Source organism: Delphinus delphis, chromosome 19, assembly GCF_949987515.2.
Source record: "Delphinus delphis chromosome 19, mDelDel1.2, whole genome shotgun sequence".
NCBI lineage: Eukaryota > Metazoa > Chordata > Mammalia > Artiodactyla > Delphinidae > Delphinus > Delphinus delphis.
In genome coordinates, this window is record NC_082701.1 from 10,951,265 (window position 1) to 10,974,289 (window position 23,025).

The 23,025-nt window shown below is 47.7% G+C and overlaps 1 protein-coding gene across 2 annotated transcripts in view; it reads right to left on the reverse strand.

Annotated features, from left to right (window-relative positions):
• The window catches only part of TBC1D16 (TBC1 domain family member 16), a 62,431-nt gene that overhangs the window by 3,118 nt on the left and 36,288 nt on the right, over positions 1 to 23,025 (reverse strand). Inside the window, exons 3-9 of one of the 2 annotated variants that reach the window (XM_059996559.1) lie at positions 7,700 to 7,861; positions 6,536 to 6,683; positions 5,457 to 5,621; positions 4,808 to 4,956; positions 3,887 to 4,021; positions 2,973 to 3,159; positions 713 to 892 (exon numbers count right to left, since the gene is read on the reverse strand). In XM_059996559.1, coding sequence (XP_059852542.1) covers positions 713 to 892; positions 2,973 to 3,159; positions 3,887 to 4,021; positions 4,808 to 4,956; positions 5,457 to 5,621; positions 6,536 to 6,683; positions 7,700 to 7,861 — 1,126 coding nt within the window. Of the gene's footprint in view, positions 1 to 712; positions 893 to 2,972; positions 3,160 to 3,886; positions 4,022 to 4,807; positions 4,957 to 5,456; positions 5,625 to 6,535; positions 6,684 to 7,699; positions 7,862 to 23,025 lie in introns of both variants that reach the window. The other variant, XM_059996558.1, reaches the window with a different exon arrangement.

Sequence of the window (23,025 nt, forward strand, 5' to 3'; positions counted from 1 at the left end):
CTCATCCAAGCTGCTCCAGCTGCCGCAGGGAGGATGGAGCCCGCTCTTGCAGAAAGGGTCCTGGCCACCTCCCGGATGCGTCAATACTATTTTTTTTTAAGGCTGATGGATTCAGAGAGACTTGCCTATCCTTTCACGTCGACAACTTGTTGCTAATTTGGGCATTAAAGCTGTGTGACAGGGCCAGTTCGACGCTCTCAGGGGAATTTGTTGAGGAGACAATGATAACAGTGGATGGCAAGTGGAAATCACATCCTTGGGTGGGGACAGTGGGCCAGGCCCGGGCTCTCAGAGGGGCTGATGGGGAAGCAAGGTCTCGGGCCCTTTCCCTGAGCCGTCCCGAGGGGGCAGGCGGGCGGGCACTGGCTCCAGCTTGTGGGCACTGGCGTCCTGCTCGGCCCCGCAATGTCTTTCACGCTGATTGGTTGTGACAGGAGCGTGCTCAGCCCCAGAACGTGGTAATGAGTGCAGTCAGTGGGCAATTTGCATCGATTTCAGTTACTTGGGAGGCGAATTGCAGGTCTGAGGCTGGCCACGTGGGACTGGAAGGCAGTAGCCATGTGAGGGGCGGACTGTGGCTTGCGGGGGGTCAGGGATGGTGGAGGGGGACCCCAGAGGAGGCGCACGGTTACGTGGGCACCCCACCCTCCTTTTAGACTGGGTGCAGGACGGCTGTCCCAGCCCCCAGCCCTGGGCACCGCGCCTGACTCACCTGGTAGTGGGCCCAGCAGGCCTCCCAGATCCGCAGAGCCTCAGCCTCGGGAAACTCCCGCTTGAAGCACAGCAGCAGCCAGCGGTGGCAGAAGAGCATCTGCAGGCCGTCCTCGCCCAGTGAGACCAGGTGCTGGTAGAAGCGCAGGTGCGTCAGCCGCAGCAGCTCCCGCAGGTACAGCTGGGGGCGAGGCCGAGATGAGTTAGCCCCCCAGCCCCGAGCACGCCTGCCTGCCTGGCCCAGGAAGCCCACTCCCACCGAGGCCCTTCCTCGGTCCACCCCTCCCGCCCGCCAAAGCCTGTGTGCCATGCGTGAGGTCTCTACCTGCTACATGTCACTGCACCCACTTGTTTTGGTCTGTCGCTGGAAGTCTGACTCACACCTGTCTTTGTCAGTTTAGCCCAGATTTCAGACTGTTTTGGAGGCTGTGGCGTGGCCCAGGGCAAGGCAGAGCACAGCACCCTGATGTGGACCAGGAGGCTAGTGGCAGGAAGACCCCCAGGCCTCAGGCGCCATATGGGGCTGTTTCTGACGCCCCCTCCCTTCTGGGATGTCGAGCAGATCATCCATTGACAACGCCCCCTCCCCCACACCCACTCAACCACCTTCCGCTCTGATCACCAAGATCCATCATCTTCCAGAGCTGATTTAGGACAGAGAGGGGGTGTTTCTGAACCCCGAGAGGCTCAATTCCTGCACTTAAGGTCACCACCCAGTGACTTGGGACGAGATGGAGGCTGTTTCTGGCAACGTCCTGCTCTGGCTGCTGACTTCACCAGCACCGTTGTAAAATCAATCTCCGGCAGCTAACAAGTCACGGGGCCATGTGCTTCGGAGCCCATCAGGGGCGAATCGCATCAGAGCCCGTAATTGCCTCCGCAGGTACCGTGGAAACCTGACATCACAGGGCCGATGCAGAGAGCACAGAGTGGGCAGGCTCGGCTGAGATCCCAGCCAGATCCTGGGGTGGGGGCTTGGTGACTCACAGGCCCCTTCCCACACAAGCGACCCATTGTTCCCACTTGAGACAGCCGCTGGGATGGCACGGGAACTGATTCTGAGGACCCTTCCCGACTGGCCAGTCTTTCCACCCAGTGGCCCACAGCAGGGTCAAGTCCAGGCACGCAGCTGACCCCCTCCCTCCCTCACGGGTGCCCCCCACCCCCGCTCTGGTGCCCGGCACCTTCCAATCCCCACCTGCCTGCTCCTGGCTCCCCCTCGTCCAATCCCCTGCTGTGTTCTGCTCTACCATCCATAGTCTTCAACGGCTTCCTAATGGCAAGTTGACGGGACATGCTCCTTGGCCTGGCATTTGAGGCCCTCCATTCAGCTCGACCCTCATTGCATGTGGGCCACCAACCTGACCAGGGCACCCAGTGCCATTGCCCAGAGAGCTCTCTCAGCCAAGTCTCGGCAGGCCTGACAGTGTCCAGGGCCAGACCCCACGTGCCATTGGGTCGGCCTAGTCCAAGGAGACACTGGGACGCCTGTCTTGGTTCCCACCTCTATCACCAGAGCTCTTTCTGTATCACTCCCTGGCACCCAGCATCCTCTCCTCACACTGTCAGCTTCCAGACCAAAAATCTCTTGCAGACTGGGGACCTGAGACCATCTCCCAGTGCCAGCAGCACCCGGCAGGTGCTTGGAGTGCACAGATGCTACGTAAGGAAAGAGTGCGCACTCCTGGCCCTGCCTTACCCAGCTCTGCCTCCTCGCTCCCAAGTCTCAGTGCTGCCTGGTCTGTGTAGGTTAGGGGAGGCCATGAAGGGAGGGGTGCCGGCTGCGCACAGCAAGCCTGCTGCCCTGGAGGTACGGTTGTGACAACTACCCAGCGGGCCTCGAGGTGGTTTCAGGAGCCCCTCCCATCCCCACCCCCAGAACCCTGGCTATGTTGGACCCCTGCAAGGGGCCCAGATGCACCTGAGGAACCATTTTACACAGCACAGGGTCAGGTGTGATAGGGACCCCCCCCCTTCTTTGTCTCCCAGGGAGCCTGGGTTGGGATGCCACATGCAGGGAGGTGGGAAGCCACAAGGGGAAGGCCCTGCACAGTCTAGACTCTGGACCTGCAGGAGTGTGAGGTGGGGATGGCAACATGTGTCCTGGGACCTGGGAACAGCATGCGTCCCTCCTGGGGGAGCTGGCCCTACCCCAGAGGCCCAGGGCCAAGCCCCCCACAGTCCACTGGCAAGGCTGACCCTGGCCTTTCTGCTGCTTGCTGACCCACAGCCCCCAAGCCATACACAACTGAGAGCCTCACCAGCTGTTTCTCCATGTCCTCATCCCGAGGAGAGCTGACAAAGATCGTGTTCTGCATCAAACCCACAAAGCACCAGAAGGTGTCTGACTCGTCCAGGACCTCGGCCAGGATGGGTGCCACCAGGTCCGACATGCCCTGGGAGTAGCCGATGGCTGGGTTGTACACCGCATAGTTCAGCAGGATCCTCCTGGAGACGCAGTGCAGAGAGCAGGGAGGTCAGTGGAGGACGGCCGCAACATAGCAGTGTGTTGTTGTGCAGGCCAGTAGAACCCCAGGCTGAAGACCCTGGGCTGTCCGGGCCCCCATCTTTCACCATGATCTCAGAGGAAGGAGGGCAGCTCTGGGACCGTCTCCAGAGCCTGGGGAAAGGTAATGGCCTGCAATTAGGCACTCACCAGCCCAGCCCCTCGAGAGCAGGGCAAGGAGGAATGTGGGTCTGATTTTCTTAATTGTCAACTGCCTGTGACAAAGGGTGGGCTGGCCAGGAACGTTTTCATGGGCTGCTAATTTTGTGCAATTATTTGCCAGGAGGTAGCAGCACGTCAAAGATGCCAGCCTCAGCCCTGTGTGGCTTTATCATCCAGAAGACCACCCAATGGGAGACAGAGACACTCAGGGGGAGGCTGGCCCACAGCTGGTGTGAGACAAGCAAGGTTAGGCTTAGTGGATGCCCAGCGGGTGGGGCCTACAGGCCTTCCCTGGGCCTCTAGGACAATAAAAGACCCACTGACATTGCCTAAAATAGCTAACAACCCTCTGATTCTGGGGCATTGAACCTGGAGGAAAGACCCCTGACCCCTGCAGAAGCTGCTGCTCTTCCACTTCCCAGAGGGTCAACTGAGGCCTGAGGGGTGAGGTGGCAGATGGGAGTGACACGGGGCGGGGAGGAAACATGCTGGCCGGGAAGGTGGCACCTCATGCTCTCCACGTTGGGATTGCCTTCTCCTCTGAAGAACTGGTTGCTTCGATCTGTCCGTACCACATCCTTGTCCACGGTGAACTGCACGTTCCGCCAGAACGCTCTGTGCTCTTCAGGGGTCATGGAGAGCCTGGCATGGAGCAGAGCGCCCGCTGGGGGGTCAGCAAGCGGCACAAACGCTCCCGGCTGGCGCGGGCGTCCCGCCCAACCCTGCTCCCAGATGGGAACTGGGGCCGCTGGCAAACCCTCCGGCTCCCACTGACCTGGGGTGGGGGTGGTGCACAAGGCTTTCCAAACATTAACTCGGCCTCACGGGTCCCAAACAGAGAGCTGACCGTAGCCCCGGGATCAGCGAGGCCCAAACGGACCTCAGCAGTCCCAGTGCCCCCCAAACACCCCCGCCACCCCGGGGTTCTGCGGAAGGATGTCAGCGCCTCGTTAAGTACGTTGAAAAAGTATTCTAAAATCTTGACATGCGAGCTAAAGAGAGCCAGTCCCAGGGCCCGCCGCTGGGGTAATAACTGCACTTATCCAGCCCCATCGCTCACGGTCCTGGGAGACCCATTTTTCAAGGAAACTATGGGTCACGGAACATATTATCAATGCTGAATTGCACCTCAAATTGCCTTTCCAAATGGCATTTCCCTCCGCGGCGCTGGGGTGGGTTTCCCTCCGCGGCGCTGGGGTGGGTTTCCCTCCGCGGCGCTGGGGTGGGTTTCCCTCCGCGGCGCTGGGGTGGGTTTCCCTCCGCGGCGCTGGGGTGGGTTTCCCTCCGCGGCGCTGGGGTGGGTTTCCCTCCGCGGCGCTGGGGTGGGTTTCCCTCCGCGGCGCTGGGGTGAGTTTCCCTCCGCGGCGCTGGGGTAGGTTTCGTTTCCCTCCGCGGTTCGAGGGGGCCCCGGCCGGTCGCCGCGGTCACCTTTTCTGCTGGATCTCGGCGTATTCCTTTCTCTTCTGCATCCGCAGCGCCTCCCTTTCCTCCGACGTCGACTCGTGGCTGTAATAACGCAGCAGGAAGGGCCAGACCTCCCCCCGGATTGACACATCAATGCCGCCGAAGAAAATGGCCTGGAGGAAGCGGCAAAAGTTGGGGAGGGGCCAAAGTAGGGCCGCTCAAAGGACCCCCAAATCCCCGTCGATCTGTGTTTTGGTGGCTTTGCTGCGCCTTCTTGACAACTGATGCCTTGATTCAGATCGCTGCAATTTGCACATGTTTGGAAGGGGAAAGTGCCGGCCCCCCATTCCCATACAGGACACAAACCAGGCTCATTTCAATGTCAATGCCCCCCCTGGTGCGGCACTCAGATTAACCTGTCGTTCTCACGTCAGGGCCTAATCCCGGTTTTGGAATCGCGGCGCGGGCTGCGAGCTCTGCTATACAGGCTGACGCGGGGTCCTCCAAACCCGCTCCGGAGGTTGCTTTTTCATCGCAGCGGCTTTGATTGCTCTATCGGGCGCGTTCACACAGCCAGCTCTGGCACCAGCGGACGCACCCCCCGGAGGCGGCCCGTGGGCATGGCCCCGACCCCTGGTCCTGAATCGGGCCCCGCGGGCACACCGGGCCTCACCTTGCGGAGCTTGTACTCCTCCTCCACCTGGCCCAGCGCGTTCAGGTGGCGGAGCCAGGCCGCGACGTCCAACCGTCGGTACATGCTCTCCTCGGGGTGCGTCTCGGAAGACGGCAGTTTGGGACGCCGAATGGAGAACTGCATGCACGTCTTTTCGTCGGCGACCTGCTGGACGGGAGGACAGTTGGGGATCAGTGTCTCAGCCGCTTCGCTTTCGAAGCCAGCCGCGCTCTTCGCGGGATGTGAGCCTTCCTCGCTCTCTTCCGAAAGGAGGAGGACGCCTCTTCCCTGCATACAAACCCCTAAATGGCAAGTGTAATTAGACACAATTCAAATGAAAATACCGTCCTCTTACCATGGTCCCCCCTCGCGCTCCCGGCTCCCGGCCCACTCCCATCGACCGCCGCCCCCCACTGTCCCTCCAGCCCCGCCGCAAAGACGGAATTAATGCCTCGGACGGCCAACTTCCCTCTGCCGGGAGGGCCTGCAATAAATTACATGTGATTGGCCACATACAAAGGGATGGCTGTTCTGCGAGCGGGGAGCCCGCCTGTCAGGTTGTCTCCACGGGCAGTCACGGATCCAGGGCAAAACTGCAGCTGACATTTAATTCAAAAATCAAAGGTTGTTCAATGTAGGGGGAAAAAAAAGCCATGCTACTGTAATAAGGGAAGCCAGCAGGAGGCTCTGTGGGAAGGAAGGGAATTTTAAAGTCAGCCCGTTTCTAATAAGCACATACAGTATCTTAACCAGATAATTAAAGAGCTCTTATTACATTTGTATGTAGATTGAGCAAAATATGGCAGGAAGCCTTGTCAAAACATGATTTTTCAAGTGCGGAGTACTGCCTTTACAAGAAGCCTGGGCACATGTTTCAAATCCCAAATTGCTGCTCTGTAGGCCCCCAGCGACCACGGGTCACACCGGAGAGGCCTGGGTCTCCGGGGGAGAGAACCAATGTCCTGGGCCCCCGTTGGAGGGGAGGGGGGAATGGGAGAGGGGGTGTCTCAGCAGCCAGGTGCCTCCAGGGGTGGTGCAGGACCTCCCTGGGGGCAGTCCCCAACCCTCCTCCGGGCTACCTGGTCTTTGAGGTGCGTCTCTGCGCAGTATTTCCATTGCTGAAGCACGTCGGGCAGCTTGTCCAGGCCACCGTGGTGGAAGTGGAACACCTTGTACTGGCTTTCCCGGCTGGCGACGACCAGCTGGCCGCTGGTGCAGGCCTCATCACTGAGTGGCCATCGGAGGGTGGAAGAGAACAGACCCATGAATATGTAAACATGGGTTTTTATTTCCAAGTATAATCAGAGGCCCCTATTGCCAACCTCAGAGGCAGGAAACAGAAAGTCCCCGTGGAGTTTGGCTGCTGGCGGCAAGGGGACAGAATTATGCCCCAACAGAAGCCATCACCCCTTTGCTGAAGAAGGCAAAGCAGCTCCCTTCCTGGGAGACCCCAGGTTGTATTGTCCTCACTCCCGGGAGACCTGCCAGAGCAGCCTTCTGTCCCCACCCTTGCCTGCCAGGTCATATCCTCCCTTCTCTCTGGGGGTCCTGGGGGTGGATGCCCTGACGGGGAATCAGGTTTTGAACCCAGATGGGGCAGCGCTAAGGGATGCCCCTCCAGCAGCCTTCCCCATCCGTCATGGAAGGCACTCTGGGAGAATCCTCCGGGGAAATTCACAACACATGCCTCAGGGCCATCACCCAAACTTGGCTTCCCTTCCATGAAAGGCGGGATGTGGCTCTGGGTCTGGGAACTCCCACAGAGACATGCCTGCTTCTTCTAAGCACCAGTCTTGGTTGGTGCTTTCCTGCGGCTGGGCCACCCTGCCTTTCAGGAAGAGAGACATGAGGTGGCCGTTAGGCAGGGAACTAAAAGGGATGGCTCCCCATAATGAAGGAAAGCGTGCCTCCCTCTAGAAAGCCATGGCCTCTTCCGAGCTGGGCCTCTGGCGGGGTGACCGGGGGCAGCCTGCAGCAACTGCTCTCTGTGTAGCCCTGGTTCGTTGTCTTTCCCCAAACCAGAGCTCCAAGCAACAGCTGCTTACCATCACCCTGAAAGCAGAGGAAAGAGTTTGGGAGCTACCCAGACCCAGCTCCTGTGGGGCAGCCGTAGGGGGCACTGCTGACGAGACTAGTGATGTTGGGAAGCAGATGTTTGGGGATGCAGGGGTGCTGGACCCAAGCATGGCCCCCCGGGACACGGCACACAGGCAGCTTCCAGGACATGGCCAAGAGGGCCTCACCTGAAGAAGAGGCGGAGGGAGCGCATGTGACCCAAGTCCACTCGGAACACACCGCAGATCTGCTCCAAGGCGCAGGCCCGCTGCGGCTCGTCCCAGCGCGGGGGCTGCAGGAGGCCACTGCTGTCCGGGAACTGCAGGTGGGCGTCCACGCTGGAGGGGGAGCTGGTGGAGCAAGTCATGTTAGGGCCACACGTTTCTCTGTTGTGCAGCCATGGGGGAAGGGCAGGGAGGGCTGGGGAAACCATTTCAACGTGCATGCACACTCAGAGATATAGCTGAACACGCTGGGCACATAGAGGCTGTCCACGGACACCCATGAATGAACGAACGAATGAATCCTATCATAGGTCTTGCCCAATTACACTTTAATGTGGATGGGAAAGCATTTTTGTGATCAAATTTTGTTCCACCTCAACAGAGATATTAGGTTGTCATAATGGCAGATGAGGTCCTACTGACTGGGTTTGAGCCCTTGCTATGGGACCTTGGGCAAGTTACCAAGCCTCTCTGAGCCTTTGTTTCCTCTTTTGCACAGTGAAGATAATAACATGGCTTCGTGTAGAATGAACAGTGCTCAGTGCTGGGCACCCTGGTTTTCAGGGCTTACTGAAAGAAGCTGTTTTGTGACCATTTTAGACAGTGTGGGGCTTCCTTTTGGGTTCAGATTGGTTCAGTATTTTCCTGAAAAAATAGTGGTTCCATAAGGAAGCATTTGGGTTATAATACTGTTAATACTAATAGTAAACACTTAGCTCTGTGTTAACCACTTTTCATGTGCTTTTTATCACATATAAGCTTCACAATAAATCCTAGGAAATGGGTGATTATTACCACCATTGTACAAAACAGGAATTGAGGCTCAGAAAGGTTAAGTAACTTGTCTAAGGTCACACAGCTAGCAGGTGGTAGAGCTGGAATTTGAACCCAAGCTTTGTGGCCCACACCTTCACCAGTGTATTTAACTGCTTCTAAGTTCAAAGTTCAGCAATACAACCCCATTATCTTATTCTACTTCTTTAAAAAATTAATAATTTTGTTTGGCTCCTCGGTTGCCAAATATTTTATTACACGGATTCAGCTACACCACAGGTTAAATGCCGTCTCTTGAGATTTAATAGTAACATCTAGCAGATGACTGCTAGAATATCGCCAGAGTAAAGGCAAGCATCAGTTCTGGATCCCAACCCCGATATCCCACAGAGGTAAGACTGCAATCACTTTATCCCACTTTCCTGTTTCAGCCGAGAACATAAAAGTGTCGGAGGCAATGAATCCTGAGGCACCTCTTCCTCTGATGGGCACCAGGTCTCCAAATGAAGCTACTCTGGATTGTTCAAGCACAATCCCTCTAACTCGGAACTTCCTCAAAGAGGAAGACTGGCCTTTGTAGAAACTTCGCTGCTTCTAGAACAATACTGGGCCTGGTGTGCAGTTCTTCCCCACCTGCCTAAGGAAGTGGGCTGAGCCAGGTCCTCCCATTTCTGAGGGGCACCTGTGCTCTCCCAGGAAACAGACTCAGGTAAAGATAGACAGCCGGATGGGAGGGTAGGTAGACAAGCTGAAGCACGCAGCCACACGGCAAACTCGGACCCAAAAAGGCTGAGGGATTCCCTGTCCTCCCGAGGGGAGCCTGAGTGGCTGCACTATGCAATGACTGTCTGCAAAACAAGGCAGCCGCAGGTCTGAAGACAGCCCCCCACCATGCCGCTTCACACAGCATTTCATAATCTGCGTATTGAACAATGAGGCCGCAGTGGCCGGAGAGCATGTGCTTGGCGTGCTTCCCCGGCGGGGCCGGCCCATCCGGGCTCACCTCCAAGCCCAGCCAGAGAGGGCCCACCAAAGGGTGGCATTATTTCCAGCCCCTCTCCCCCAGTTCTCCCCACCGCCACTCCACACGTACATAGCACGATCCTCCAAAACCTGCATGCCCTTCTCAACATGCTACGTCCTGCTCACCCCACAGGGCAGGCCAAGGTTTGCAGAAACCAGATCCAGGATGGACACTTGCTCTCGCAGAGTCCTGGCCGAAGCCACTGCTCCTCTGCTGTGGTGGAAGGACTGGGGTCCTGAGGGGAAGCAGCCCAGGAGAGAGGCCCCCCAACACCTTCCTGTAGCAACTTGCCCCCAGGCAGAAGTCTGCCTAAACCCTTTTACAACTCCTGAGGGGGAAATTATTTGCATTAATTAATTGATTGATGAATTAATTCAAGACATTATGTTGGGACCTACAGCTGGGGTTCCACGGTTCAAACTGGAGCAAAGTTGATAGGAGACTTCGTTCTCTTTTATTTAGGGCCTGTCATAGCAGATGACTGTACAGTCATCTAGGTCACCTAGGGCCACATCTGTTTCTGCCTGAAGACCCATTGCCACGGGGTTGAGGGCCGTATCTCGTTTGCTCTTCTGCATCCCCAGCTCTCAGCACAAGCCTGGCACAGAACACAGAGATTTAACACCCATGCCTGGGATGAAAGTGTTAAATGTCTGGGAATTTTGAAGTCATAGAAAAACATGGAAATAAAATCTTGGGAAAATTGAAATATGTACAATTTTTATTTTTTATCTTTTTACACATGCAGAGCAATTTGGTTTTAAGAATACTCATATGTGTGGCATATAATTTGGCTTGTTCGTAAAATTATTGTGTGGTACATTAAAATTATAAGGATGGTTTATCTAAGGCAATAACTCCCAATATGCTATAAGTTAAAAATGTTTTATAGGTAGAGGGAGAAGATGCTAAACTCTAAGAAATATAGCATTTCTTTCTGAAGATCACCAAAATGCAAAACAGAAATGAATAAGAAAAGCCAGCTCTGCCGCAGCAAAACATAGCAAGCGTGTTCTTTGTCAATCTGGCAACTCCTGCAATGTCAGGCACAGAGTTGGAGATTAAATATGGCCCCAAATTCCTAGAGTGGTGTTTGTTTCCCTACCCCTGAATCTGGGCTGGCCTTTCGAGTGGCTTTGGCCAACAGGATGTGGTATGAGTGACATTCTGTGAGCTCCAGAGCCTGGCCTCAAGAACCTTCTGTATTCTCACTCTTGGTATACTCCTGCCACCATGTAAGGAAGCCCAGGCACAAGTGATGAGAGATCACAAGGAGAGAGAGACTCAGCTGACAGCGTCAGAGTCCCCGAACCTCATGGACAGAGACCATTTCAGACCCTCCACCCGGTTGAGCTCCCAGCTGCCGACAGCTGCCTGAGGAAGCCCCAGAGCACCCAACAGAACAGGCTGACTTGGCCCAGCCCAATGGGAAGACCTGTGAGCAAACTGAAGATGGTGGTTTTAAGTTCTGGAGTCCTTTGTTACGGGGCTATAGATAACTGATAGATACGAGAAGTGTCTGTTTTCAGAAAAAGCTTGAGCAGGAAGGAAGAAACCTCCAAAATTATTATTTTTGGTTTTTTGGGGTTTTTTTGGTCATGACGAGGAGCATGCAGGATCTTAGTTCCCTGACCAGGGATTTAACCTGTGCGCCCTGCAGTGGAAGCGCGGAGTCCTAACCACTGGACTGCCAGAGAATTCCCTTCCTCCAAAATTACTGAATTGTGGTTTCTAAGGTCAAAGAGACATTGCGGCCAGACTCTAACATTTTTAAAAATCCAAACTTCTAAGTTAGCTCTTGCTTTTCTTCCTTCTGAGCCTTTTGATTCAGTTGAACAGTAAGTCGATGGAACCCCAGCTGTAGGTCCCAAGTACAGTGTCTTGAATTAATTAGTCAGTCAATTAATTAATGCAAATAATTTCCCCCTCAGGAGTTGTAAAAGGGTTTAAGCAGACTTTTGCCTGGAGGCAAGTTGCTGCAGGAAGGTGTTGGGGGGCCCTCTCTCTGGGGCTCCCTCACCTCCGGGCCCCAGTCCTTCCACCACAGCAGAGGCGCAGGAGCCTTTACCCTGGACTCTGTCGGAGCAAGCGTCCATCCTGGATCTGGTTTCTGCAAACCTTGGCCTGCCCCGTGGGGCGAGCGGGACACAGCGTGTTGGGAAGGGTGTGCAGGTTTCGGAAATTGTGCTGTGTGCATGTGGAGTGGCGGTGGGGAGGACTCTGGGGGAGGAGGGCTGGAAATAATGCCACCCTTTGGTGGCCCCTCATAATTGCCAGAACTTGGAAGCAACCAAGATGTCCTTTGGTAGGTAAATGGATAAACTTCAGTACATCCAGGCAATGGAATATTATTCAGCGATAAAAAGCAATGAGCTATCAAGCCATTATGTCCATATGCATTACTAAGTGAAAGAAGCCAATCTGAAAAGTCAGAGTCGGAAACTTACTATATGGTTCCAACTCTATGACATTCTAGAAAAGGCAAAACTATGTAGATAGTAAAAGGATCACTATCCTTTTGTCAGAGATCCTGGTTGTCAGAGACTGGGGGGAGTGGGAAGCGGTAAATAGGTGGAGCACAGGAAAGTTTTAGGGCAATGAAACTACTCTGTATGACATTATAGTGGTGGCTACATGTCATTATATTACATTTCTTAAAACCCATGCAATGTACAAGAGTGAATCGTAATGTAAACTATGGACTTTGGGGGATAATGATGTGTCACTGTAGGTTCATCCAATGTAACAAATGTAAAAAATGTACCACTCTGTACCACTCTGGTGGGGATGTTGGTAACGGGGAGGCTTTGCATGTGTAGGGGCAGGGGTATATGGGAAATCTCTGTACTTTCCCCTCAATTTTTTTATGAACCTAAAACTGCTCTAAAAAATAAAGTCTATTAAAATGAAAAGCCAAAAAACCAACTGGGACATATATACGACAAGGATTAATATCTTTAATACAGAAAAAAGTATGTAAACTTAAAAAAATGAATGCCCAACAGAAAAAATGGCAAAGGTACAAGAAAAAACAAATCACTAGAGAATAAATACAACTAGCCAATAAAATTTTCGTGTCCAGAGTAATGAAATAAATGCAGCTGGAAACAAGATACAATTTGAGGGGAGGTCTATGAAATTGGCATAATTAAAAAGTTATGAAATATAGTGTAAGTAAGGGTTTGGGGAAACACTCTTGCACAGCTGGGGGCACTGTATGCTGTTCAGATTTCTCTCAATGGCAGTTAGGAAATCGGATGCAAAAGGCTTAAAAATGTTTATGTATTTTGACCCTTTACTTTCATTTCCAGATATTGATCCTAAGAAAACAGCCAGAGATACCTACAGAAAATATGTATGTGAATAGACACAGAAACAGCCTCTGACAAAAATCTAATGCTCATTCAGGATAAAAGCTGTCAGCAAACTAGGAATAGAAGGGTACCACTTCAGACTGATAGAGAGCACCTGCAGACATTCTACAGTTCACATCATACTCAACGGTAGGAGACTGAATTGTTTCCGCCTACAATTGGGAGGCTCTACACTCAGCAAGAGGCAAGAAGAGAAACTGAAACACATAAATATTGGAAAAGAAGAAGTAAAACTGTCCCCATTTGCAGATGATATAATTGTTTACATGAAAAATCCCATGGAATTTACAAAATAACTATTAGAACTAATCAGTGAACTTAGCAGAGTTATAAAATAAAGATTAATGTAGAAAACTTAATTGTATTATTAAAGACTAGTAACACATAATTGGAAAATGTAATAAATAAAAAATTCCACTTATAGTAGCAAAAAGCCCATATAAAATACTTAGAATAGGGACTTCCCTGGTGGCGCAGTGGTTAAGAATCCGCCTGCCAATGCAGGGGACAGGGGTTTGAGCCCTGGTCCAGGAAGATCTCACATGCTGTGGAGCAACTAAGCCCATGCGCCACAACTACTGAGCCTGCGGCCTAGAGCCCGCAAGCCACAACTACTGAGCACACGTGCCACATCTACTGAAGCCCGTGTGTGCCTAGAGCGCGTGCTCCGCAGCAAGAGAATCCACCACAGTGAGAAGCCTGCGCACCACACAACGAAGAGTAGTCCCCGCTTACCACAACTAGAGAAAGCCCGCATGCAGCAAAGAAGACCCAACACAGCCAAAAATAAATTTTAAAATTAATTAATTAATTTAAAAAATACTTAGAATAAGTCCAACAAATGACATTCAAGACCTATACACTGAAAAACGTAAAACCTTGCTGAGAGAAATTAAAGGAAAACTAAATAAATGAAGATCTATACCATGATCATGGATTGAAACAGTCACATCGTTAAGATGGCAATCTTGCCAAATAGATCTACAGATTCAACACAATTCCAATCAAAATTCCAGCAGAATTTTCTGGGTAGAAATTGACAAACAGACTCTAAAATTCATATGGAAATGCAAAAGACCTAGAATAACCAAAGCAAATATAAATAAAAGAAGAAGAAAGTTGGAGGACTTATTATAAACAACAATCAAGGCAGTCTGGTATTGCTTAAAGAGCAAACTTTTAAATTAATGGAACAAAATAGAGCCCAGAAATAGGCAAATATGATCAGTTAATTATCGACAAAGATGCAAAGACAATTCAATGGAGAAAGAATAGCTTTTCAACTGATGGTGTTAGATCAACTGGATATCTGTATGAAAAAAAAATTAACATCAACCCTTTCTTCATTTCATACACAAAAATTAACTCAAAATAGATCACAGACCTAGATGTGATACCTAAAACTTTAAAACTTCTAGAAGAATCCATAAAAGAATACTTTTGCAACCTTAGAATAGGCCAAGTTTTCTTAGAAAACAAAAAGCACAAAACATAAAATAAATAATTAATAAATTAGATAATTGAAAACTCTTTTCTTCAAAATACATCATTAAAGAAAATAAAAATGCATCCCACAGCCTGGGAGAAAATATTCGTAATACATATATCCAGTGAAAGACTTGTATCCAGAATATGCATGAGGAACTCTTAAAACTCAACAGTGTTGTTAGATAAATATTTCTTAGATGTGATACCAAAAGCATGATCTATAAAAGAAAACAAGTGATAAATCAGACTTCATTAAAATGAAAAACTTCTGCTCTTTGAAAGACGCTATTAAGAAAATAAAGAGACAAGCCACAGACTGGGAAAAGATATTTGTAAAACACATATCTGATAAAGGATTTGTATCCAGAATATAAAAAGAACCCTCAAAGCTCAGTAACAAAACAAACAACACAATTTTAAAATTGCCAAAAGATTTGAAAAGACTTCACCAAATAAGCATATGACATCATTGATCATGTGAGAGAAATGGAAACGGAAACCACAATGTGATATAAGGAGATACAACGTGACACACTACACACCTATTAGAATGATTAAAAAACAAACATATGAAAACTGCTGTTACAGAGTGCTGGCCAGGATGCAGAGCAACTGGAACTCTCATACTTTGCTGGTGGGAATAGAAAATGAAAGAGCCACTCTGGAAAATAGTCTGGTGGTATCTTATAAAGAAAGTCAAACATACACTTACCATACAACCTATCAATCTCAATCCAAGAAAAATGAAAAGTGTTCACACACAGATCGGTGTATGAACGTTTATAGCAGTTTTTTCATAATTGCAAAAGCAAGAATCAACAGGTATTTCTTTCAACTGCTGAATGGTTAAGCAAACAGCAGTACAACTATACAGTGGAATACTCTTAAGCAATAAAAATGAAGAAACCACTGATACACACAACATGGATGAATCTGAAATGTATTATGTCAAGTGAGAAAAGCTAGACTATACACGAAAAGATATTCAGCATCATTAGCAATCAGGGAAGTGCAAATTAAAACCACAATGAGAAAAAAAAAAAAACCACAATGAGATACCCCTACACACCTGTGAGAATGGCTAAAATTTAAAAGACTGACTATACCAAGTGCTAACGAGGATAGGGAGGAACTGGAACACACTGCTGATGGGAATGTAAAGTGGTACAACCACTCTGGGAAACAGTTTGGCGGTTTCTTAAAAAGTTAAACACACACCTACCATATGACCCAGCCATTACACTCCCAGGTATTTACCAAGAGAAATCCAAACATTATGTCCATATGCAAGACATCTACACAATGTTTGTAGCAGCTCTATTTGTAATAGCTAAGAACTGGAAACAACCCAGTGTCTATCATCAGGTGAATGGATAAACAAATCATGATATATACATGCAACGGGATCAGACTCAGCAATAAAAGTGAATGATGATATACACAACAATGTGGATATATCAGAAAATCACTATGCTGAGTGAAAGAAGCCAGAACAAAAAAAACAAACAAACAAAAACATACTGCAGGCATTCCGTATATATAAAGTTCTAGGAAACGCAAGCTAATCTACAGTGATAGAAAGCAGATAAGTCATTTTTGAGGTAGGGGCTAGAGGGAGGCATGGGTTACAAAGGGACACAGGAAATTGGGGGGTGATGGATGTTCATTATCTTGATTGTGGTGATGGTTTCACCAGTGTACATATGTCAAAACTCAGCAAATTGTGCACTTTAAATATATGCAATTTATTGTACCTCAATTATACTTCAATAAAGTTGTAAAAAATACCAATATTCAACTCAGTATTATTACCTAATTTCTAGCAATAAGGGATATTTTAATATATTGTAGCACATGCATATGATACAATGCCATTAAGCTACTATAAAACGTTTTATAAAAGTATTTAATGACCAAAGAAAATGCTATTATGTTGAATGAAGAAAGTAGGATGAAAAATTATATGAAATGATACAATATGGTTTTGTATATAATGTATATTTATAAATATTTTAAATCTACATAAATATATGAGTAGAAAACTACACCAAAATGACAATAAAGATCATCTCTAGATGGCATTATAGTTTATTTTCATCTTGTTCTTTATCTTACACATTTTCTAAAAGGAATAATGTATCATTTTGATAATCAGAAACAATAAGCTAATCTTCTATCTTTTTTTAAACAAGAAGTCCATATTAGCTTTTATATTGCAAAACCAATAAGGATAATTTCAAAAAGAAAAGAAAAAGTGAGGTATCAAGGACCAATTATCATCACAGTTACCCCTTATTTGAGGTTTCCTATGTGCCAGGAGCTCTGCTGATTGCTTTAAAGACTTTCTCATACCAACACTATGAAGGAGATATTATTAACCCCACTTTATAGCTAAATAGACTGAGGCCAGGAACATCACCCTCAAATTTCACAGATGGTAAATGGCAGAGCAGGGATGGGCCAGGTGTGGCTCATCCAAAGCTCAAACTCCTGACTCCTATGGTGTGTGACTTCCAGAGACAATGGCAATGACTTAAAAGGAAAATAAGGAAGATACAGAGGAAAACAAAATTCTATTTTAAAAAGTATCTCTTAAAGAATGCCCCTGAAAAACATACCCACTGCTCCCCATTGCCCCATGCTCCTGGATCTGAAACCGTCAGCAGTCAGGTTTTGTCTGCCAGTAAAGCCCCAGTCCTCAACCTGGCACGTGATACACTCCACAAGTTAACCTCAGCTTATCTTTGCCTGTTCCTCCTTGTATTACTGCATCACACTGTATGGCTTTGAGCAATAGAAATTTATCTCTCCCAGTTCTGGAGACCCCAAGTCCAAAATCAAGGTGTCAGCAGGGCCAAGCTCCCTGTGAAGGTCTAGGGAAGGATCCTTCCCCGCCTCTTCCAGCTTTTGGTGGAATCCTTGGCTTTCCTTGGCATGTGGTACATCAGCGGTCCCCAACCTTTTTGGTACCAGGGACCGGTTTCGTGGAAGACAATTTTTCCACGGAAGGTGTGGGGGGGTTGTTGGTAGTGGGGGGATGGCTCAGGCAGTAATGCGAGCGATGGGGAGCAGCAGATGAAGCTTTGCTCGCTCACTATCTGCTCACCTCCTGCTGTGCGGTCGGGTTCCTAACAGGCTGTAGACCAATAGCAGTCTGTGGCCCAGGGGTTGGGTACTCCTGTGATACAACGCTCCAGTCTCCACCTCTGTCTTCACATGGCCTTCTTCCTTCTGTGTGTGGGTCTCTGTGTCTCTGTTTTCTCTTCTTATAAGGACACCAGTCATTGGATTAGGGCGCACCCTAATCCAGATTGGCCTCATCATAACTAATTACATTTGCAAAGACCCTCTTTTTAAATAAAGTAGAATTTTGAGGCTCGAGGTGGACATGGATTTAGGGGGACATTATTCAACCAAGTTATACCCCTTTGCACGTTCCCACTATATCTTAGGCAAACTGGACAACTCACGTCTTTCCACCCCATAAGGCCCTCTCTCCGTGCATTTGCCTCCTTGGGTCCCTCCCTCTGGGTTGCCTGCTCTCCTGTCTCTATTCCTGTTCTTTTCACTCTCCAAGACCCAGTTTGTCTGTGTTGTTTTCCTTTGACCTTAGGGAAGCTGCTAAGCAGAGTATCTGGTGTGTCACAGGTACCCAATATATGCTGATTTTCCTTTATTTCTTGCAAAATCCTTAGAATTTTATCCTTCTCTTTTGTGTGTTTTGCTTTGGATTTTGTATTAAGTCACTTGCTGATGCCCAAACCAGACAAAGACATCACGAGAACATAACATTCTAGGCCCTAATGAATATCCCTCATGATAGAGACACAAAATTCTCAACAAAATACTAGCAAACAAAATCCAACAACATATAAAAGGGATCATACACCATGACCAAGTGGGATTTATGCCAGGAGTGCAAGGGTGGTTCAACATATGAAGATCAATCAATATAATATACCAGATTAATAAAATAAAGAACAAAAGCCACATAATCATCTCAATAGCTGCAGAAAAAACATTTGACAAAAATCCAACACCTTTCATGATGAAAACACTTACCAAACTAAAAATAGAAAGGAACTTCCTCAATCTAATAAAGGGCATCTATAAAAACCCACAGCTAACAACATACTCTATGGTGAAAGACTGAAAGCTTTCCCCCCTAAGATCAGGAACAAGACAAGGATGTCTGCTCTCACCACTTCTATTCTACTGGAGGTTCTACTCAGAGCAATTAGGCAAGGAAAAACAAATGAACAAAAAAGAATCCAGACTGAAAGAAAGAAGTAAAATTATCTGTTTGCAGATGATATGATCTTGCATATAGAATATCCTTAGGAATTAAGAGACACACACACACACACACACAAACCTGTTAGAACTAATACATAAATTCAGCAAAGTTGAAGCATACAGGATCAGTTTACAAAAATTAATTGCATTTCTATACACTAGCAACAAACAATCCAAAAACAAAATTAAGAAAACAATTCCGGGCTTCCCTGGTGGTGCAGTGGTTGAGAGTCCGCCTGCCGATGCAGGGGACGCATGTTTGTGCCCCCGTCCGGGAGGATACCACATGCCGCAGAGCGGCTGGGCCCGTAAGCCATGGCCGCTGAGCCTGCGCGTCCGGAGCCTGTGCTCCACAACGGGAGAGGCCACAACAGTGAGAGGCCCGCGTACCACCAAAAAAAAAAAAAAAGAGTTGCACAACAACAACTGCAAAAACATTGTTGAAGCAAATTAAAGAAGACCTAAACAAATGGAAAGTCATCCCGTGCTTATGGATTGAAAGACTTAATACTGCTAAGCTGGCAGTACTCCCCAGATTGATCCATAGATTCAACACAATCCCTATCAAAATCCTAGTTGCCTTTTTTGGAGTTATTGACAAGCTGATCCAAAAATATTATGGAAATGCAAGGGACCCAGAATAGCCAAAACAATATTGAAAAGGAAGAACAAAGTTGGAGGACTCACACTTTTCAACTCCAAAACACACTATAAAGTGGTACTGCCATAAGGACAGACGTATTGATCAATGGAATAGAACAGATGATCTAGAAATAAACCCATACATTGATGGTCAATTGGTTTTCAACAAGGGTGCCAAAACAACTCAGTGGGAGAAAGAATAGTCTTCAACAACTGGTGCTGGAACAACTGGATATCTATGGGCAAAAGAATGAATTTGGACCCTTACATCATACCATATACAAAAATTAACTCAGAATGGATCAAAGACCTAAATGTAAGAGCTAAAACTATAAAACTCTTAGAAAAAACACAGGCATAAATCTTCATGACCTTGGATTAGGCAGTGGTTTCTTCAATGACATCAAAAGCACAAGCAACCCAAGAAAACATAGATAAATCGGACTTCATTAGAATTAAAGACTTTTGTGCTTCAAAGGAAACTATGAAGAAAGTGAAAAGACAAATCCACAGAATGGGAGAAAATATTTGAAATCACATATTTGATAAAGGACTAGTACTCAGAATATATATATATATAAAAAAATTAGAACACAACAAAAAGACAACTGACCCAATTAAACAATAGATCTATCTAAATAGATGTTTCTCCAATGAAAATATACAGGATTTCCCTGGTGGCACAGAGGTTAAGAATCCACCTGCCAATGCAGGGGACAAGGGTTCGAGCCCTGGTCCAGGAAGATCCCACATGCCGCTGGGCAGCTAAGCCCATGCATCACAACAACTGAGCCTGTGCTCTAGAGCCCGTGAGCCACGACTACTGAGCCCGTGCACCACAACTACTGAAGCCCGCGCGCCTACAGCCCGCTCACCACAGCTAAGAGTAGCCCCCGCTCGCCGTAACTAGAGAAAGCCCGCGCGCAGCAATGAAGACCCAGCGCAGCCCAAAATAAATAAATAAATAAATTAAAAAAGAAGATATACAAATGGCCAATAAGCACACGAAAAGATGCCCAACATCATTAGCCATTAGGGAAATGCAAATCAAAAGTACAATGAAATACCGTTTCACATCTACTAGGATGGTTACAGTAAAAACCAAAGATAGAAAATGTAAGTGTTGGTGATGTTGTGGAGAAATTTGAACCGTTATACATTGCAATGGGAATAAAAAATAGTGCAGCTACTGTGGAAAACAATTTGGAAGTTTCTCAAAAGTTAAATATCGAGTTACCATATATGACCCAGCAGTTCCACTCCTACGTATACACTCAAAAAAATTGAAAATATATATCCACACAAAAACTTGTATATGAATTAATGTTCATAGCAACATTATTCATAATAGCTCCAAAGGGGAAATGACACAAATATCCATCAGCTGAGAAACGGATAAACAAAATGAAGTATATCCATACAATGGAATGTTATTCAGCCAGAAAATTAGTGAAGTACTGATACATGCTATAACACAGAGGAATCCTGAAAACATACTAAGTGAGAGAAACCAGTCACAAAAGGCCACACACATACTGTATGACTCCATCTATATGAAATGTCCAGAGCAGGTAAACCATAGAGACAGAAAGCAGATTAGTGGTTGCTAGGGGCTAGGGGAGGGAGGAGTGGGTTTTAACTGTGATGGGTATGAAGTTTCTATTCTGGAGTGATGAAAATATTCTGGAATTAGATTGTGGGGATGGTACAACTTTGTGAATGTACTAAATGCCGTTGCATTGTACACTTTTAAAGGGTGAGTTTGGGGACTTCCCTGGCGGTCCAGTAATTAAGACTCTGTGCTTCCACTGCAGGGGACACGGGTTTGATCCCTGGTCAGGGAACTAAGATCACGCATGCCACGTGGCAAAGAAAAAATCAATAAAGATCTCTGTTTCAATTCATGTAAAATATACTGCAATAAAATATTTTAAAAAAATAAATAAAGGGTGAGTTTTACGTCATGTGAATGATATCTCAATAAAAAGAAGTCACTGTGTCCCCACACTCCCCTGTCTGATTCAGCCTGCATATCTCCTGGCAAAGGCACAAAGCATGACCTCAGTCAATACTTGTTTATTCAACACAAAGTTCTCAGTGCCTCCGTGTTCTGGGGACAGCTGGATGCCGTCCCCACACATGTGGACTTTCATTCTGGTGGAGAACGGAGAGCAGACACATAAGGGAATGACTATGTCATGGGGACACGGGCACAGAGGTGGGAGGCCAAGGGGCTGGGAGCAGACACTCTTGAGGGTGGTCTCAGGAAGCCTGGGTGAGGCCTGAGGTGGGGAGAAGAGCCAGTAAAGCAAAGAGCGCAGAGAGCATTAATAGGTCAAATAAGCAACACATGCTGGCAAAAGGCACCCATCACTAGGTGTGTCCTACAGGGGAAATGGCACCAACCCTGGGAACAGAAGTTCATTTTGCTCTTACATTGTTGAGTTTAACTTTCCTCCTAGTGAAGGAATGGAAATGATCTCATATTGTAAATAATTTTACATTGGAATATACTCCTTGCATTTTTTATTGCTTAACTTTTGCAAGTAATAAATAAATTCATTTTTGTGGTTAAAAAATTCAAAATATACTAAAGTGTGCAAAATCAGCAGTGGAAGCGCCCCTTCTGACACCTCCCCACTCTGTCCAGTGTGCCCCCCAAGAAGCCATCCTTGTCAGCAGCTTGGTGATTCTTCTCCCAAGCCTTGCTTCGTGTGTTCATGCATCTGAAGGTAGCTTGTAGAAACCATTTTAGAATAATGGCTGAGGCACAATTAAAATAGAACAGTCTAAACTTTTATTCAGTTTGACTCATTAAAGTGAATCAATCACTCTCCTCTATAACACTTGACTTCATTCAAGGAGGACTTGAGGAAGCCGGTTCCCTGCTCACCAGAGGATGGGGATCTCACAGGAAAGCTAAGCTGAGGATCATGGGTAAGTGGATGATGACAGCACATGGACCAGGTGCTGCTGTCATTGAAGCACAAAGCGCTGGGAGGTGTCAGAGAAAAACATCACTCAGGGAAGGGGGTGTGGCCCCTGGAAAGGCTCCGTCCCAGAGGAGGTGGCACGAGGGCTGGTCCTGAGAGTCTCTGGGTGGAAGGAAGAGCCTGGGCAGGCGCAGGGCATGTGCGGAAGGAATGATAAGGAAGCCAGAGGGCTGGCTGGAGTCATTCTCAGAAGGGCCCTGGTATTGATTTTTTAATCAGGTTGTCCCAAAGAATTGAAGGCAGGGACTCAAACAGATATTTGTAAACCGATGTTCATAACAGCATTATTCACAATAGCCATTTCTCTAAAATACATGGAAACAAAATAAGTGTCCATCGACAGATGAATGGATAAACAAAATGTGGTCTATACATACAATGGAATAGTATTCCATCTGAAAAAGGAAAGAAATCCTGACACAGGCTACAATATGAATGAACTTTGAAGACATTCTGCTCAGTGAGGTAAGCCAGCCGCAAAATGACACATACTGTAGGATTTCACTTATATGAGGTGCCTGGAATAGTGAAATTCATAGAGACAGACAGTAGATTACGGCATGCTGGGGGAGAGAGCATGGGGAGTTAGAGTTTAATGAATAGAGCTTCAGTTTTACAAGATAAAAGAGTTCTAGAGATGGGTGGTGGTGACAGTTGCACAACAGTGTGAACGTACTTAACATTACAAACTGTACACTT